This window comes from Manis pentadactyla, chromosome 1, assembly GCF_030020395.1.
Source record: "Manis pentadactyla isolate mManPen7 chromosome 1, mManPen7.hap1, whole genome shotgun sequence".
In the NCBI taxonomy this organism is placed as follows: Eukaryota; Metazoa; Chordata; class Mammalia; order Pholidota; family Manidae; genus Manis; species Manis pentadactyla.
In genome coordinates, this window is record NC_080019.1 from 102,042,676 (window position 1) to 102,062,177 (window position 19,502).

Sequence of the window (19,502 nt, forward strand, 5' to 3'; positions counted from 1 at the left end):
ATCTGTGGGTTTCAATAATCTTTGCTATTGAAATTTTCTGTCCTCATAGGGAAAGACTGGTTCTTATCATGAAGGAGTACTTATTCTTGTCATTACCAACAATTCCAGTATTTTTCAAGTTACCCCCTCATTGGCAAATTTAGCAATGCATATCAAGGTTCTTCATTTGCACACTAAACATACTTCAAGCTTTGTTTCATCCTTTCTATTTCCATTTTTATTTTCCCCAAGACCCTCATTTAATTTTTTTGTATTATATGTATTTTAATAGCCACCTCAAATCCTTCTGAAATGAAGCAAAGTGGCAATAAATAGAATACAATTAAAAAAAAAATCAAGTGCTTGGCTCCAAACCACATCTCCACATAACGAAACCTCACTGGAAGAGCTCTTGCTACAGAGAAGTACTCAATAAAATGTAGGTCTTCTTTGGACTCCATTCAAGGGGGCTAAGTTTCTATGGTAATGATAAAGTGATCTTCTAGTGTAGCCCCCCAAATGCAGTCTTAAGAGAATTATTAGGAAACACTAATAGAATAATTCTAGTGATTGATGGTATTTGAACACTGCATTGTGAAATCTGGGGCTGTTTCACAGAGGCTAGTAATCATGGGGAAAAACATATCTATTTACCTAAAAACTGTTTTTTATCATCTTGACTAATTTTTAAAATAAACCAAGGTTGCTAGGAAGATGACTAATGGACTTTAGAGAAATAAAAAGAGCAAAGCTTAAAAATAATAGATATACTGTTGGGAGAAATGGCTCCTGGAATGAGGATGGTTCGCAGCATCTTCCCAAGAGCAGTGCCAGTGGTGTTCCCCAAAGTGTGGTTCTCTCTTCTCAGGCTAGAGAAATTCCATACATCTGCTCACAGGCTACTGTGACCTGAACTCCTAAACTTCACTAGTGAAAGGAAGCTCTTTCACCCACATTACCATTTTGTTATTTGTGTTCATATTTCTCTTTGAACATTTTTAGTGGACATAGACCTATCCTATCTATCTGGGTATCTCAACGGATTACATTTAAACTAGGCAGATTTTTTGAGGCCTAAACCCAGTTCAAATTGCTGATGATTAATTTACAATTAATCCCCCAAGGATATATTTTACAGACCAGACGTTGTGTCTTTACGGTTAAGGTTAGGGAAGAGAAAACATGGCACTGCCATGCCCTACATTAAAATAACAAAATGACCTCAGAAAACCAGAATTTAAAACCATTAATATAGAGGAATAAAAAGCATATCTAGAAAATAGAAGTTACTTGAATTTAATGGCATTCATTGGCTATGGGTGTGATATGCAATTTATTTAAAAATACTCGTTTTAGTTGAGCTTTCTTTTTACAATATATTAAAACCCAGTGCACCAATGGGAAGACCTGTGAGGCCGGGTTGTTTTATCGACATGCTTCAGACTCCAGCACTCTCCTTCCCTGGGCCGTGAGCCCCCAGGGCAGATGTTATATGACTTCACTCCCATCACTTAGCACGGGGAACATTCTCAGTCAGTGGTAACTGGGTGAAACAATACACTTTTGTCCCGTGTGCATAATCCTAAAGAAGCCAAGATGGCATAAACCTCAACCTTTAAGAAAGAATAGACTTAAACCTTAGTTGATGTATTCTAGAAAACTTTTGGCATAACGTCAGATTCAGGAGAGACAGGGCAAGAAATTTTCTATTTTGCCCCCCTTTCAGGAAATTCTCACAAAAGTCTTATCTCTATGCAGACTGTGCCCTTGTAGAAACATGTACACATCAGTGCAGCCCTGCGCATCTCTGTAACCCAAGAGTAGAATTTATAGACCACGTGTTATTTTCCTGTTGCAAATTCTCTCATCTAGCTTTTCTGAGAAGAGTCCTTTTAGAGTCTCCCTTAAGGCCTAGATTTAGACCTTCCCAGGTAGATATTTCTCTGGGCTTCAGGGAACTGATCTGGGAATGGACAGCAAAAACACTTGTCCCAAAGTGAGCTACTCTGGAGGAATGAGGTTCAGAAGTGAAATGTGATCTCATGGAATGCAATTACCTAAGTAGCTGAGCTTCAACATCTTTGTTTTCAGAGTAGCACCCACCAATCAAGTGGTTGTGTATTTAACTCCAGAATTTATAATTTCAAAAACCTGAAATAGAATTTGCAATGTGACCTCAGTGGCTCGCTCACTTCTCCTTGTAAAGATTTTTATCTGATTATAAAACAGCCTACATCTTCAAGGCATATTAGTGCCATGAAATCATTTTCCAAACTTTGCCCTCTTGCATCCTATCAGCAGGAGTCTGGTATATGAGAAGGCATGACAGAGAATTAATTTCTGCCCATGCCCTTCTGGCCTTCACTGCAAGAGATGGTTATTTACTTTTTCTGGGTGTTTAAGGTGAGCTTTGATGGTGCTTCTTACCATGTCATCGGGTTTGCACAACTGCTTTCTGGTGAACCTGAAACTTCTGGGGAAATGATCTCAGAGTCCTTGACCTTTGCTGGATCCTAAAGTTATAGTTTGGGGACTGTGAGAACCTTAGTGAGTGAAAGAAGCATGTGTCTTTCCATGACCTTGTTTTTGTGAGATTTCAGGACGAAGGGCCACTTGCTAAGGAGGCGTCAGTGCACCCCTGCCCACCCTGGCCTCAGGGAGCAGCTCTCAGCCCAGCAGGTGGAGAAGAGCTCAGGTGGTTGAAATGCTGCCATGTGCCCAAACCCACCTGCCTTGGCACATCTGCAGGAGGAGCCGCATTGCGAGCTTGGCCCAAGGAGTTTTCTCCTGGCTTCTTGAGATTTCAGCAAGAAGCGAAAAGATTCAACCAGCAAAGCACAGGCCTAGGGAACATTTGTTGCCATCAGCTCTGATGGTTGCATCTAAGACAGAATGTCTTGTAGCTTCTTGTTTATTTTTTACAAGGGGGCCAGTTAGGGGCCCAGGTGAATCCCTTCGACAGAACTATTCTGAAAAGCAAAAGCAGATGACAGGCTATGCGTGGGGACTGACTTTGGGGAAGGTTGGATTTTTGAAATGAGAGCCAAACAAGTTTGCACCTTCCAGCCCACAGATTAGGTTACTGAAAATAAATCACCGTGATTTCTGCATATTTCTTGTGTGCCTGCTCCTACTCTGGAGAATAATCCAACTCATCATTTGCAATCAGGGCCTCTGAGTTTTGCTTGTGTTTGCTTTTGCTCTTTGCTTTGCTACTTGTCCGGGTGTTTGCTTTCGCATCTGACATCTGCTGATAATAGAAGCCTTTGTCTTCAGCAGGCCCACCCCAGTTCTCCTGGCTCTCGCCTTCTGTGGCATAGGAGAAACCCTCTTCCACCGAGAAAGGGTCGTCCACGTCGTAGCGCTGGTACGTGCTTTGGTGCAAGGCTTCTTCTCGGGCGCTGATTTCCAGGGTGCTGTTCCAGATGCCATACCCAAAATAAATGAGCATACCTGTGGGGGGTGGAGGGGAGGCACAGGTGAGTACTCGGTTGCTTTGGCACCCACGGGACTAGGGGGGAGACCACTCTCAACGGTGAAGGCAGAACTGGTGGTGAGTGGGCTTTCTTTGGTCTACACAGTGTTTGGAAAATACTTGAATTAGATGTCATCTAAAAATTGGGTATCTTGCATTAAGCAAACCATATGTATAACTTCCCCTAAAAAATAAAAAGTTCTGAGAACTCTGTACCCACATTCCTATTTAGCTTGGTTGACGGTGAGAGCCAGCTGCCTCTTCAGACAGTATATAGTCTCCCTAGGTCACCTCAGTCCCCATTTTTCCTGTTGACATCCAGCCCATGACAACTCAGATGCCAGCCAGGAATTGCATTTTCTGGCCTGTTTATATATTTATGGACCACCAACAGTGTATTTCCAATCTTCTCATAGCATTTTATTATCCCATACCTCCACTTAGAGACTCCATCTTTTATTTCACCAGTTAGCAACCTGCATAATTACCCTATGATTTACCTTGCCATTTTTCACTCGCCAGACACATAATACGTTACTGCCACTCAGAGCTGTCCACTTTCTTCTGTGGGCCCTCAGAGTGTCTATTGCATGCCTCTGTTACCACCTTTAGAACATCTATTGTGTGATTATTTGAATGAGGTGGTTCTAATTGGTAGACTCTGCAGAAAACTGTCCCTTAATGTTAGTTGAATGAATGAATGAGCACTCCTGGTAAGCATGGACTTTCCAGTGCAAACTTCTTTGTTTTGATACAATTTCAAGCAAAAGTAAGAAGCTTGTTGATATGTAGCATTAAATGGGCTGTTTCATTCCTGTCAGAAGTGTTTTGAAATGATATATAAAAAATAGTTTGAGAGCTCCCATTTTCTACCTTGAAAAGTTCATGAAGGCTCAGAGCCTGGAAAGCTGGGAACCATAGCTTGAGAGGTCATAGGGCATGATAGGAGTGTAAGCTCTGGGTTCAAATCCTGCCTTTGTCCCTATTAGCTGTGTAACCATGGGGCAGTTACTTAGCCTCTTTATGCCTCAGTTTTCTCATCAGTAAAACTGTGAGAGTTACTGTACTTATAATCTGGGCTTGCTGTGAGGATAAGCAGTGGTTCTTAAAACTGGCTGTACCTAGAGGGTCTCCTGAGGAATTTTTGAACCTCCCTAATAACTAAGCTCCAAGCCTGGAGATCTGATTTAATTGATCTGAAGTGCGATCCAAGCATAGGTTTGCTTTTTAAAGCTTCACAGGTGATTCCAAAGGTTGGCCAAGGCTGAGAACTCTTGAGATCAAGAAGATAAAGCTTCTGTTACATATACTTCACTGCCAACTCTGGCCTATTAAGGCCTGGCCACTGGGGGTCATCAGTCATGCAAACTCTTCTGAGTGGCACTGGTCTCTTTGACTTTGCTGAGTTTGTAGGCATCTGCTGGGCTGTTTGCCCAGAACCACAAGATCAAGCCTGCTTTCCCCTCTGGTGCTAGAGAAATCCTGCTCTCTTTCAAGTTTGAAGTGTGTCTTTTTCAGCTCAGATTTCTCCCCTTCCCTCTCCCCATCCCCCAGTGAAATCATCTTTCCAGGAGCCAAAGTAAGCAGAGATTTATTTTCCTAATTGGTAATAAATCCTAGAGTTAATCATTTGCAGATGTAGCTATTACTTCTCAAACAGCCTCTTTGCTTTGGGCATGGATCTCTACTCTTTCTTGTCTGTGGGTGGGGGTTGGCCAGGGGGATAGTGATTATCCTTGTGTAGAATGGCATCACAGTAAGGCTTCTTCCAAAAGGGCCAGTAGGCTGCTTCTTGCAGAAGGCCTCTGTTGGAAGCATGTTTGAGACCTGAGAGTAAATTTCACAAGACCAAGTGGATCAGTAGCAGGCATACACCTCCTTTTGCCTCATTTTGCTTTTTTGCCATCTTTTCTTCTAGACATCCCGGCAGGTGCCAGATCTTGCCTCCTACTCCTGCTTGGTATCTATTATATCGATTCTTTCCTCTCTGTTCCCCTCTCAGACTCTATTTATAAGTGAGTAATTTCCCTACTGACCCTCATATCATGTTTTCATACCTGGCTGCTAACTTCTCTTCTCTGCTACTGCACAGGCCATCACTCAAGCACTGATTTAGCATCTATTATGACAGACTTTCCTTTGCCTCCCCTTTCCCCCACCAGGTTTTGAGGTGTCAGGGAGACTGATTTATGAGAATTCTCTAAGAGACTTGGTGTGATTGCTCATAGAATCTTAGATACTAAAAGCTGGGAAAGAATCTATAGATCATCCATCTACTGGAATACCTTCATTTCACAGAAGAAACAGAAGCTGGGAAAGACTGAGTCACTCGTCTGGGTCTGAGAGGGGCAGAATCAGCATTCCACAAGGATGGAGCGAAGGCTCTTGCACATCCAATCCTTCACATGCTGCTTCCCACCGCAGCTGGTTTACAGACTATGCTTAGCTCAGTAAATATGCACTATGAGGTTAGGTCTACTTTTGGGAGTGGCTCTGCCTGGAAGGAAAACAAGTGTGTGTGTGTGTGTGTGTGTGTGTGTGTGTGTGTCTGTGTGTGAATGTATCAAGTATGATTACTTTGGGAAAGCAACCCATGGAAACCTGCCACATAAATATTTATGGACCTTTTAATGTTTGCTTAGAGCCCCCTACCGTTTCAAAGGTGTGTCTCTCTGTCTTCAAAAATCTATTTCCATATGAGAGCTGCAAACCAACCAGTGATGTGTGTGCCTGCAGCCTGCAGCATAAATGGTTGGCTGGGCAAAGGCATTCTCCCAGGTCTTGGGGTTCTGTCTGTTCTTATCCCTGCTGGCCCTATGGTTTAATTCAGGACACGTGGAAGGACTGGGGAAAAGGAAGAGCAGAGGGGGCAAAGAAACAGAGGGGAGCAGCTGAAGTGAGGGAAGGAGAGAGGGAAGGCAAGAGGGAGAGAGGGCCAGGGAGAGAAGGAGACAGAGAGAGAGATGTGAGAGGGAGAAGGAGGAGAGAAGCATGCACTGCCATCTGTCACACATAAACAAGGGCTTTGTGTTGGAGGAGTAAACAGAGCTGTTAAGGCCTCCTGTGTAGAAGCAGGGTGTTTTGTTTCTGTTCCTTTTTTCAGTTGGCTTAGAGAACTAAGCATGAGGTAGTTGCTGAAAAATCTGTGGGAATTCTGGAAGTCCTAAATCATCTAAATTAAACCTCACAGAACAACCCAAACACCTCTTAGTGCTGAGGTCCTATAGATGCATAATTTATGTTGCACCTTTCTCCCAAGGAACTCCAAATGTCATACATGTTATTATGTTTAGACTCCTCCTAGCCTTTCTGGGAATGTGCGTGTGCATGTGCATGAGCGTGTACATGTGTAATGGTTATGTGCATTGCACAGACAGGAAATTGGGGCATAGGACAAAATAAGGGATTTTTCCATAGCAACACAGTTAGTGGTCAGACTGAATCCTTCAGGACCTCTCCTAATCCATGGTGCTTCCATTTTTATTTCTCTCACCTACCCAGAGGGGCTACCAGGTATGGACTGATTGAAAACAATTTTGCTTAACTTTTTATTTTGCATTATTCTAAACATATACACAGTGGAATCAAGCCTCAAGAGTAAAATGGCTAATTGATAATAACAATATTTTTCTATTTGCATATTTAATTCTGCTATTCCTTAAAAATTTAGCTCCATTGCTTTGTAGTTATACATCTTATATCTGTAATAAATGAAAGGCAGGTGTGATGCTAAAAATCAGAAGGGAATCCAGTTTGTGTTACAGCCAGATGCTGGAGGACCCCTGCTGGCCTGGAGGAGTTTTTTTCATTGATGGATCATGGTGGGGGCCACTCAGGGCAGCAACTAGTTAGCAGTAGGCACAGAAGTGTTTCAGCATTTTGGCAGCAGCCATGGCTGTGCCAGGCACCTGGCTGAATGCCAGCCCTGGTCAAAGGTGATGACAATGAGTCCTGTGAAAGGCTGTTTGCAGGCTTTGGCTTCTCCTCCAGATAAAAGCTGGTGAGAATGTGCCCATGAAAGCTTTGGGCTAGACAAGAGGAAGAACCATGCCTTCAGCAATTGAATAGGCTTTCTTTATGTAATAGAGCATTTTGTGATCATAAAGCCCTTTATAAAAAGGCATTTCCCTGTCCACCATCTCAGAGAAGGTAAGAACTACACAATAAATGGGTGACTGAATGGCACTGGAGATCACAGCTTGGAATCTTAACTGATGGCTGTTCCCATCCCACCAGGGTGTCTCCAGGAAAGGTTAGGAGTGCCAAACCTGCTTTCAGATGCCGGGGCACCTCAGCATTAGCTGGAGCTGGTGGAACACCTGCTTACTACACCTGTGCTCATCTATCCTGTGCAAATAAAGCAAATGACCCCAAACCCACAAGTAAGAGGGGGTAGGAGAAAGAGAACTCTGGTTAGTATGGGCAAAAGCCTAGAATAAAAACTCAACTCTGAAAAGAGACTGGGTGACCTGGGGATAGACGATAACAGCAGATTTCCAACCCTCAGCACAAACTGGGGCTGAGGAGCAGGTCCCTGAGCTCTTGAGTCCCCTGGGAGCTTCCTGTCCTCTGCAGGCAGCAATATGCTCAGGGCTGAGGGGAGCTGGGCCACCTGCCCTCAGGCTGGGTGGAGCTGCCTCTTCCTGGGGTGCACTTTCCAGCAGGAAGCTCTGCCCGCTGCAGATAACTAATGCACTTTGTTATGCCCGGGGGCTTTTTTATTTTTACTGTGCGATCAACTTTCCAAAACAGACATTTACCAATGCAGAAATGAAGTCTGGATAGTAATGAGAAGGTGTCCTCTCCACCCACAGTATCTCCACCGACTCCCACTTTGCTGATTATTTTTGTAAATACCACCACCAGCCCTGTTGATTGTAATAACAATAAGGTTTGTTTAATATGGTGTGGCCAGGAAGAACAGGCTCAGATGGAATTTGGGGATAGTCTCTCCCTGGCCCTGCAACTGGTCTAATGTAAGTAGCATTACTTTACGCCTCAGTTTCCCATCTGCTGGGGACCCTTTGTTTTATTTGATGGGTCTAATGGCCAGGAGACAGAATGCAATCTTGTTAAAGAACATTTAAAAATCTAATCATCCAAGGCAGCAACTCCCCTTCTAATTCAACAGAAAGGCAAGGGAAATGTGTCCCTGTGTCCACCAAAAATGTGTACAAGAATGTTCATAGCAGCCCTATTTGTAACTGCCCCAATGAGAACAAGCTAAATGTTTGCAGACGCCAGAATGGATAGGCACATTGTGGTACGTGGCCACCCTGGAAGGATAGCCAGTGAGGAGAGTGAACAAGCTAAAACTACATGCAACAATGTGGATGAATCTCACAAACGGCATGCTGCGGGGAAGAAGCCTGGCGCTCACTATTTCACTGCGCTCAGTTTTTGCAGGCACACTGCACAAGCCTGCCCCAGGGCTTTTCATCTCTGCCAGGGTCCTCTCTCCTGTCATTCTTTGGTCTCAAAGGAAGGCCAACATTTCAGCTGTCTCTGGGTGCAGAACCGTGGTATCGCCAGGCCCCTTCCTGCCCCTGGAGCCTCCCTGCCGGCACGCAGCCTCCACTGTGGCAGGATCTGCCTCCACACTTCCTCCTTGGAACCACACTGGCCCTGTTGCCTCCCCAGTCTGGCCTCCATGATTTTTCTTGCTCTCTGAGCATTATTTTGATGTTGAAGGTGCCATTTCTTTTCTCCTCTGCCTACAAGGAGAATTTGTGGGCTGTATCATCAGGAGTTTGTTTAGCCTGGGGACCTCTCAGGTCCCAGCTCACGGTCCCCTTCTTTCCCTGTCTTCCCTTTGTCACCGTAGCTACTTTGGGGTGATTTCCCACAGGGTTTCAGGTGGTTGCTCAGGTAAAGACCCTAGCGATGCCTTTTGAACATTTATGTTCTGATACAGACAGGATTTAGGAGGTTCATTGCCAAATCAGTGTCTTTTCTCTGAACCCTATAGACAAGAATCTGTTTTCTCAGATGGGCTGAAAAAAATTCCAGATGAAAACTTGGCACCCTCCAGGGGGACTGTGAGCTGGTTTAACAGATGATTAAACTTATAATAAGGTCCCACAAGGAACAGTAGACCTGAAAGATGCCCTGGAAAATACCATTGCACAGTGTTCCCACTGGCCCCTGCTAGTTTCATATTCTCTGAGACTCTGCCAAGCCCCTTGAGGTGTTCTTTATGAAACTTCATCAGCTAAGAGAAAAGTAAAATGAAGGCTGCTCATTTGGTTGGGTTTCAACATTGGCTGTTCATGTTATTTCTCTTTCTGAAGGCAAAACATGCAGGGAAATCTTGCTGGGAATTGTGCCTCATTTTACTCTTTGAGCCATGCTCTTCTGAAGGTCAAAAGCATCTCGACACATTGTTACAAAAATGCTGAAATTAAGATTCATTTAGAGAACGTTGGGTAGAAAAATGTGTCTGAGAAGATTATCAAGTTATGACTCAGCTTAACCATGTAAATCTTTTAAAAATGTAGCTAATGTTTCATAAGAGGCTCCTTTAAAAAATATTTCTATTGTTCTCACCAGGAAAGTTGTACTATGAATAGAGATATTAAGAAGAAAAAGCTGACATTTTGGAGGCTCAGAAGTTTAGAGGTGGGACATTTATTCTATAAGATTATTAAAGATTTTATAAGTCAATTTGGGGTTCTGGGATAGATACATTTCATATATGCAAAATTCTGTGGTTGAAAAACAGGGAGTTTTTAGAATTAAATTATCTGTCTTCCTTGCTAATATCTTTTTATTTTTCTCTCTAGATCAGTGGCCCTCAAATTTGAGCATACATCAGAATCATCTATCAGGCTCGTGAAAACCTAAACTGTCCTTAGAGATTCTGATTCTGTAGGTCTGGGATGGGATCCAAAATCATATTTCTAACTGGTTCCATGTCGTTGATGATGCTGGTCTGGGACCACACTTTGAAAACCACTATTGTAGATCATTGTTAACCTGGCTGCACATTAAAATTACCTGAAGAAGCTTTAAGAAACACCCACATGTGGCTTGGCCATAACAAAACGATTGAATCAGAAAAACTTTGTGGGGAAATCCTGGACATAGAATGTTTCAGAAGCAACTCAAGTGATTCTGCTGTGGAGTTAGGGTTGAAAATCTTTGTTCTAGGTGATGTAGCAACCTTCAAAGACCCTGATGCCACAGCAGGTAGTAGTTAGCAGCTGGGTGTTGAGCTGCAGGCCCCTGTGCCCTCTGTTTGGCCAGCCCCTGGCTGCATGGTGGCACCTTTCCGTGGCAGGGAGATTCAGTTTCTGGAACCAGTTTGAAGTTTGTGTTATCAGCAAGATTACAGAAGGCCTTCAGGGAGTTTTCTTCTGCCTGGTAACTGGGAGGGTAGCATTGAATCAGAACAAGTTCACTGTACTCTGGCAGGTGATAGCTAGTCTAGGAGATAATGAATCATTTTAGATTTTTAAAAGAAAAGAGGAAAAGAAACAATTTTTACTGCTTTCCCCAATATTTTCCTATTTAAGCCTCAAACAGCAACAAGATTGACTGGTAGAATTATCTGCAGTTTAACAGATGAGTAAACTGAGGCCCAAAGGAGTTGAGTGAACTACCCAAGTTTACAAGATGCAAAGGTGACAGAGCTATGATTTGAATCTGGGGCTGTTTAACTCCAAAGGCAAGGGACTCACCACTTCTGGAAAATGCTTCTGGTGCTCCAGTAACCATAGATTTTATGCAGGATCAACTACATAATTTGTGGGTCCCAGTGCAACATGAAACCATGGAACTTCTTGTTAAAAAAAAAAGTTAAAAATTCTAAAAGGCAGCAGCAGATCTTTAAACCAAGTGCAGGGCCTGTGTGCACAGGTCATATGCCCATGAAGCCTGATGTTATGTGTTCATCCTTCTAAACTGTGTATCAAACATTCTGATCAAATAAGAATGTGTTCTCAGAGGCTCCCTGCAAGGAAGTAGGAGCCCCAGATCTGACTGTGGAGATACTGGATTATAGTCCCAGCTGTGTGAATAAATTCCTGTTGCTCCTGTTGACCTTGAGTATGTTATCTAACCTCTCAGAGGTTTGGTTTACTCATCTGTAAAATTACTGAGGGAGAGAGCAGTGGGGAGGTGGTGGACTATGTTAGCATTTCTCAAACTTTAGTTATTTATATGCCACGTTTTTGATGTAGATGTTATGGTTATGGACTCTGGACCTACATTCTCTGAATTCTAACTTGGCTATGCTATATGACCTCAGTCAAATACCTCAGTTTTCTCATGTGTCAAATGGGGACTGTTGTGAGGATTAAATAAATTAGTAAAAGTAAGGTGCTCAGAATAATGGCTGACATGTGATAAGTACTATACAAATGTTAATTATTTTACTACAAACTATATGGCACCTGTACTAATACTGATGTTTTTTCTTTAATTTGAATCACTTCTTAAATTTAAAAATAATCAGCAGATTCATGTATGTATATTTTTTCTAGTATATGTGGAAATGTTTAATAACTATGTAATATTTTAAAAAGTTCATTTGTATACTCTATAAAATCAGCCCAGATATTACCAATGGAATGGTCACCGCATTGTGGGTAACATTGTACTAGATATTGAAGGCCCCTTCCAGCTCTGATAGTCCAGGAATGAATGAATAAATCCAGGTGACTTTGTGTTTATCCCTTCATTTATCTGACAGATATGTGACTGAAATATTTCTATCCACTTCACTCACTTCTACCCATAGTTGAATCCTTCCATTGGTTAGCCTCAGGTTCCAGTGGAAAAATGTTTAAGCAGAGAAGAGAGACTATGAATACATCATACAAATGGTGAGTGAAGGGGGTCCTCTTGGGAAAACCCTCTCAAGTTTAACAAGGAATGAGACCTAGAACAGTGAAAAATTGGGACAAAATATTGACAGGAGGGCACAGGATGACCTTCAGAGGCAGGAGTCTGCTGGAAGGCACATGCCCTTCCCTTTCAATACTATGTTTCCCCCATTTCCCTTTATCTAAATCTGATCTCATAGGCCCTGTTCAAATTCTACCACCTCAAAATCCTTTCTTCTGATTGGAAGTTATTTTTTCTCATCTGAAGAGTGCTTTATAATCATAGAAAAGCAGTTGTTAAGCACTTACTATGTCCCAGGCACAGAGGACACAATGTTGAGCATGCCTGTCCCTGACCTCAAGGAGTGGATGAGCTACTGATCGATAAGTGTCCTTATGTTGCCTCGGCCAGGCGAATTGATTTACATGTATTCATCTTGCCTCTGCTTAAGGCAGGGGCTACTCATTCTATTACTTCTTATTCCTCAAAGCACCAAAGGATCCTCCTTAGCTAAGTATTTGTTACCAGAGACCTCAGCTTGCCAAGTTGTGTAGGCAACATAAAAATAGTGACCAAGGAACTTTAAAGTTACTCTTCACTTAAACACCCCTCTCAAGTTATCATGAGCACCAGTCCCCAATCATCTCATAAACATCAGTGATTCTCAGATATGATAAACATGTAATGTGAATGTAAGTCAAGGAAGATTAGAAATCTTAAGAAAGTAACAGGACTTGATGGTGATGAAAGTGAGCTTAGAGACCAACTCTAATGCACACTCAGAGCTGTGGACAATTGAGTACCTAATGGAGTCATATCAATCATAGACAGAGGAAGAGAAAATTAGCAAGGATAATGGCCTAATGGGCACTTCCCAAGAGGATGACTGGAATATCAAGGGATGAAGAAAGGACCTTGGGAAAAAATGAAAAACTCTTGAATATTTCATAAAAGTCAATGCAAATGAGATGTTAAATAGTGCAATTTTTGTCCAGAAAATTATGCCAAAAAATCCATACTTAATTCATACTTTGCTCATTTAAAAAAATTAGGACTTGATCACTATTTTATTTTAATTTTGTCAAGTGTAAGAGAACTTTTGCATAACTTTCAGTTGCATAATTTTTAGTTTATGAGATAAAATGCCAATCAACTTTCACACCTCTCTTTTACTGTGCTATTTTTGTCCCTTGTTCATGTGGATTCATTTTAAGTGGCCTTTTTATGGTATTAATTATCCATAAGGAGAATGTCCAATAATAGTTTCCAATGAAGTAATGGATTGATTGGCATCATTCTTCAGAACAAACGATCAAGACCTTAACAGGCAGAAAGGGCACAACTGGCTTTATTGACTGTAACGCAGAAAGCAAGTGTCCATAGAACAAGCTAGATTTCCCATGGAATGCAGATGCCTCATCCAGCTAGAAGGTAATTTTGGGATAGGCCTGTTCAAGGACTCCAAAGGAAGTTGCTTACCCACAAAACACCAGACTGCAAACCGGATCCATGTGATGGTGGAGAGCTTTAGCATAAGATAGATGTTCACCAGCATGGCAAAGGCAGGCACAAAGGGGAGGCAAGGGGCCATATAGGGTAGCTTCTTGGGGTTCTCTGGCTGCTGCAGGATCACAAACACCAGGGCACTGATGAGCAGCACCATCAGAGCAACCAGAAGAATGGCCCACCAGCTCTGCTCGGAGATGTAGTCAGAACCAAAGATGACAAAGGAACAGAAGATGAACATGAGGATGAAGAGCAGGAGCACGCAGATGGTCACCGTGTGCCCTGTAGCTGCCGTGGGACGGTCCATTTTGCCTGGTAGGCCCAGCCGGATCCTCATGGTATAGTAATGGGGCCCAATCAGCTTCTTTAACTTGATGAGATAAATGTTTTCCGACTCGTCAGCTTCTATGCCTGTGGTCATGTCCACAGTGCCATAGTTGGGGTGGTTAACATTGTAGGTTGACTTATCTGATTTCCCAATGAGCATCTCATTGTCCCCCAAGGAAGGTAAGTTCTTGGCTCCACATGTGTTGGTGGCTGGGCCAGAAAACTCTTCTCCTTCACTCACAGGAGAACAAACCTCCTTCTCACAGTCAGCCAGAATGCCCTCCTTTTTCTTTGTGTGCTCCTCAGATAAGAACTTGACAAACCCATCAATGTCACTCTCTGGTTGGTATCGTAGGAGTAAAACACAGACAGAGACCAAGGTGTAGGCGAGGAGTGTGCCGATGGACATCATCTCTATCAGGTCTCTCAGGCTGACTAACAGCGAGAGCAGAGCTGCCAGGAACCCTGACACAATGCAGGCCACCACTGGCGTCTCTGTGTAGGAGCTCACGTGAGCCAGGAACCTGCAGGGAGACGGAGCAGAGGGTTAGTGGCGGGCTACAGGTGGTGGCTGATTCTAACATGGCTTGTCACTGTGCAGTCCTGCCCCTCCAATTTACTTCTGGATTCACTGCTTTAAATACAGCTGGTATTCTTAGCCCATGATTTGGTTCCTGGAATATAATTTCATACTTTAGTTCCTTGGTTTTGAGGCAGACTTCTTTACCAAAGTTCCTACTTCATTATGTGGTATGAAGGGTTGATTGAATCTACAAGATGTTTCAGAAACCTAAATTGAAGCCCAGACTTTGCTGTGAAGAACTGAGTTGGAGAAGCCATACACCTGCTTGGGGATCCTCTGACGTGTTACCCAAAGTGCGGTCCATGGACCAGCAGCATCATCGTCACCTTGGAGCTTGTTAGAAATACGTATTTTTCAGATTTCATTTGAGACCTACTACTACTATGTCAGAATCTGTGGGAGTGGGGCCCAAAAAACAGGCTTTCAAAAACCTCCAGAGGATTCTGCAAAACCTTGAGAAACACTGTGCTATAGCAAAAGCACAGGGAGTTAGTGGGCAGAATAGCACAATAATTAAAAATGTGTTGATAGATAGCTACTGACTGAAGGAGACCAACAAGAGCAATTGAATGGCAGACAGGTTTCCAGCAGTTCCTGTGAGCTTTGAGTAGGTTCCTGTTCTCCTCTCTTTCCTCTGGATCCCCACTCCTCCCTCTGCTTCCATTCCTCATTCCCCTGATTCACACAAGACTATCAGCTGTACTTAGAGCCCCAGTGTCTTTCCTCTTAGTTTTCTTTGGTGGCGGAAAACCCTTCCAGGTGTGTGAAGTCATCACGTCTCCACCACAGTCAGCCTCTTCTTGGTCTGTTCGGCGACCAAATGGAGCAGTTTTGACCTGGTGATGACTTCAGAGGGTATACAGAGGGACCAGAGCAGAAGATGAAAGCCGACAGCGGAGATGCAGTCCTGAGCTGGGTCCCTCTGTGCCCCTGAGAGCTCCTGGGCCTACACGGTTTGCTCCTTGCTTTGCGTACTGGAAGAATCCTTTCCTGTGGGCACTGGGAACTGAGATGTGGCCACCTGCACTTTGTACCATGGGCAGATAGGCTGCTTCATGCCCGGTGCAGGGGGGGTGGAAGTGTCATTATGCTGGCATGGCCAAAAGTCTGGCCTTTGGAGTCAGGGAGTCCTGGGTTCAAATCCTGGCTCCCCTCCCCCCTGCCCTAGCCACCCCACCCCCCTAGCATCTGGGAGCTTTGGAACATGTTTCTCTCTCTCTCTGAATGTACTCACCTAGTATACTCATTTGCAAAACAGAGCTATTGTGACAACTAAATGGGATACTGTATACAAAGCACCTGAGATACACAGATGTTCAATAAGTGGTTAACTATTTTTACTACTACCAATAGGTTCTGTTCAGAGCTTCTTATCCTCCCTTTGATTGTAACTTTGAACTTTCTCAACTTCAAGGGGCCGTGGAGAGGGGGGTAGTTACCATTGCCTCAATGTGAGGGCAGGCCTGAAATATCCCTGGGGTGGGATCTTCTTTCTGGAGGCCACCCAGTGTAACAGTTTGGCATCTGCCATCTTTCCAAAGGAGTACACAGTGTCAGACAGGAGGTGGGAGCAGTTAGGGGCATATTAGTTTGTACGAGATTGAGGGACCTAGAGTCGAACTGTTTTAGGGTCTAAGCTCTTGTCACTCAGACATTTTGCCAGGATATATGATGCATGCCCCAGTCTATGTGACAGTCACTTACATCAAAATTATAGTCAGGCTAACAGTGGCTGACATTCTCCCTGCACAGGTGTGGCGTACAGAATAAATTCCACAGAGCATAACCCATACCTGAAAAGGAGCCCGTCACCAGCCATGGCATAAATGACCCTTGGCATTGGGAAGAGGGAGCCCAGCAAGCTGACTGTTAGTCCTGCAACTGACCCAAGGGCCACTATGAATTTTGCAGCATAGAACCCACGAGCCACAAACATCTCCATGAGCGGGGACTCTGTGTCAATGGCATAATATGGCACCATCAAAGTTAGGATCATGCTTACCTGTGAAAACAAGAGAAAACATGATTGGAGGTAGGAGGGACTGACAGCATGAATGGACATCCCATCAGGAGAGGAAGGAGCCCTAGACCTGGAGCCAGAGGCCTGCCCAGCCATTTGATCTGCTATCTGTTGGCACATACCTTTATTTTAGATGAGTCATGTGGCCTCTAGTGCTCTTATCTCAGTATTTTCTTCTCCCATGTGAATTCAGTGGACTGGACCAGATAATCTCTACTATCTATCTGTGGCCCTTTAATATCTGAAGAGTAAGTCTGCAGGTATTATAGCACGAAAGCAGAGCCACTCTGACACTACCAGGGAGAAGGAATTATAGCCTAAAGCACTGGAACCTGGGCCTGGCAGTGACCATGAGCACCCTGCCCAGAGTGACAAAACACATTTCTTTTATACTTTCAGGATCCTATAGACTCTTAGCTGTACTACCTCTTACCCTGAAGACCAGATACTGAAATGGCAAAGATGTGTGTAGGAGATCCACGGCCAGTTAGCTGAAGGGATCTAGATGAGGACTCATCTTTCTATTTCCTCTATAGCTCATTCCCAGGAGCCAGGCAGGCCAACAAGCAAATTATGGAATCAGGATGGAATCCAGTCCTTCTCTGAGGCTGTATAACCACTGTGGCTTTGCTTAACCAGGAATCGCCTGGGGCTTTCTGGACCTATCTCTCTTCATGTCATAGATCTGCCATAGCACCTCTCCTTTCAGAACTGGCCCCAGGCAATGAAGCTACCAGTCATATGGCCAGATATGGGGCTACCCTGGCCTGTGACCCAAGGACCACTATACCAGGTCAATACTGGCATCAAAAAGGAAGTTTGGAGCCTGAAAGGGAGTGGCTGATGCATTCCCAGACCACTTCTTTGCCTATTCCTTAGGAGCCCAAATCCTCCAGTAAGCCATGGGCCTCCACAGGATGGACCACCACTGCCCAGAAATTTGGCTCTTCTGGTGGGGGAATGGAAGCCTGCTGATGAAACATCCCCAAAGCATGATAAGGCCCATGTGTTCTGGAAGAGAAGGTTTCCCAGCAATATCACCCTTTGTGGGTGTGATGGGTGGGCTGGAGGAGAGTGGGATTGATTTTTACAGCAATTCACACCAAGTCTCCTGCTAGATCAGGAGGTACAAAATGTTGGTAGATGCCCAGAGATACAGCGACAGCGTCGTGTGTAGTGCTGTTCTAAGGGAGGAAGCCCAGAGGAGGAGGAAGTATGAGGGAAGACTAAGAGGGGGAATGCAGAGCAGAGTGTCTCTGCTGCTCCCCCCACACCACCAGCCATCCCAGACAGATCTGTCTGCGGGGATGTGAGGGTAGAGATAAGATGAAGCCACTTGCATGGTGTGCATGGAGGAGGTGCTAATCGACTCACCCATAAATTTTTGGGTGGGCAATTGAATTTCTAGGAACCGCATCCAAGGCTTCTCTCATGTTTTCCTTTGGCTTTCAGGACAATCATGTTTTGCAGCTTGCCTTGATGATCAATTGGCTGGTTTCTTTAGGTAGTTGCTAAAGACGGTTTTGGAATTTTTTGGGTGGGGGTTGGAAAGGAGGTTCTTTTTGAATGCTTTGGCAACAGGAACATCAGGGCGGATAGGGCGCACCCCAGCTGCTGGCTCTTTCCTAACTGTGGTGACCCAAGTGAGCGGACCTTTAGGACAGGGAGTCGCTGTGTGATCACACACCTGTTGGCTTGTCAGTGGGTTCTGTCCACTGCCAGGGGCTGAGAAGATGTTGGAAGTGGCTGAACTGTTTCTATGAAAGAAATTCTGAGATGGGAGCTGAGAGACGACACATCAAAAGTGCGAGGAGACAAGATCAAAAGGTTTATTGTGAGGGCTCCCCTTAGCAGGAAACCCGAGAGAGTGAGCTTGAACCAGCGTAAAAAGGGGGAGCTATAGCAGAAAGAAATCGCATTTCCCCTGAGGTTTGATGGGAAGAGTGCCTCTGGAGGATGATGCACTTAGTCTCTCTGGGGGAGCCTTGCCTCTCTGCTGCCGGGAAGCTCCCAGAAGACAGAAGAGCATTGAAGAGGGTGCACAGAGGCCCACAATGCCTCACTCGCACACCCACCTGTTACTGCCAGCCTCTGATCTGAGCTCTTTGGATGGCTGCCTACTCCCTGCACACCATCCCCTGAGCAGCAGCAAATACCAAGAGCTTGCCTCTGGGTCAGGGAGGGGATGGAGACTTGGAGGCCATGGCTGAAGTGCGGGTCTGGGGCTCCTCCCATCTCGTTTGGAGTCCTGATATTTTCCTTGTCATTGACGAGTGGGGATACAGGGGGCATGTACACAAGTATACACACACCAAGAAGGCACATGGAAAGGATTACTTCCTGACAGGAGGAAGCTCAGTCCCAGAGCTAGATTTTAAGGTCAAATATGAAAAGGCCACGAGGAGGGTCCCAAAGACACTCATACTTACAGATACATATGCTGTCAGGCAGATGATCAGGGAGGCAGTGATAGCATAAGGGATGGATGTGTTGGGGTTCTTGGCTTCCTCTCCGGTGGTGGCAATGATGTCAAAGCCAATGAAAGCATAGAAGCATGTGGCTGCTCCTTGGAGCACCTGTGTGGACAGTGGCATTACTCAGCTTCAGTGTCATGGCAGCACCAGGGCCCTCCATGCGGCACCCACAGTTGCCCAATTCCCGGCAGACATGGCTGAGTGGCAGAGAGGATAATGTAGGGAAATTTATGTAGACACTCAAGTTCTGATCTTCTCTGCTCTCTAGCTGTGTGATCCTGGGCAACTGCCTCATGTGGAACATGGAGATTA

At 44.5% G+C, this 19,502-nt stretch overlaps 1 protein-coding gene across 1 annotated transcript in view; it reads right to left on the reverse strand.

The window, feature by feature from the left end:
- Window positions 1–1,072: 1,072 nt before the first annotated feature.
- Window positions 1,073–19,502, reverse strand: part of SLC7A14 (solute carrier family 7 member 14) — a 48,070-nt gene continuing 29,640 nt past the window's right edge. Inside the window, exons 4-7 of the mRNA XM_036930900.2 lie at window positions 19,146–19,292; window positions 16,490–16,698; window positions 13,760–14,637; window positions 1,073–3,432 (exon numbers count right to left, since the gene is read on the reverse strand). Coding sequence (XP_036786795.2) covers window positions 3,110–3,432; window positions 13,760–14,637; window positions 16,490–16,698; window positions 19,146–19,292 — 1,557 coding nt within the window. The 3' untranslated portion in view covers window positions 1,073–3,109. The remainder of the gene's footprint in view (window positions 3,433–13,759; window positions 14,638–16,489; window positions 16,699–19,145; window positions 19,293–19,502) is intronic.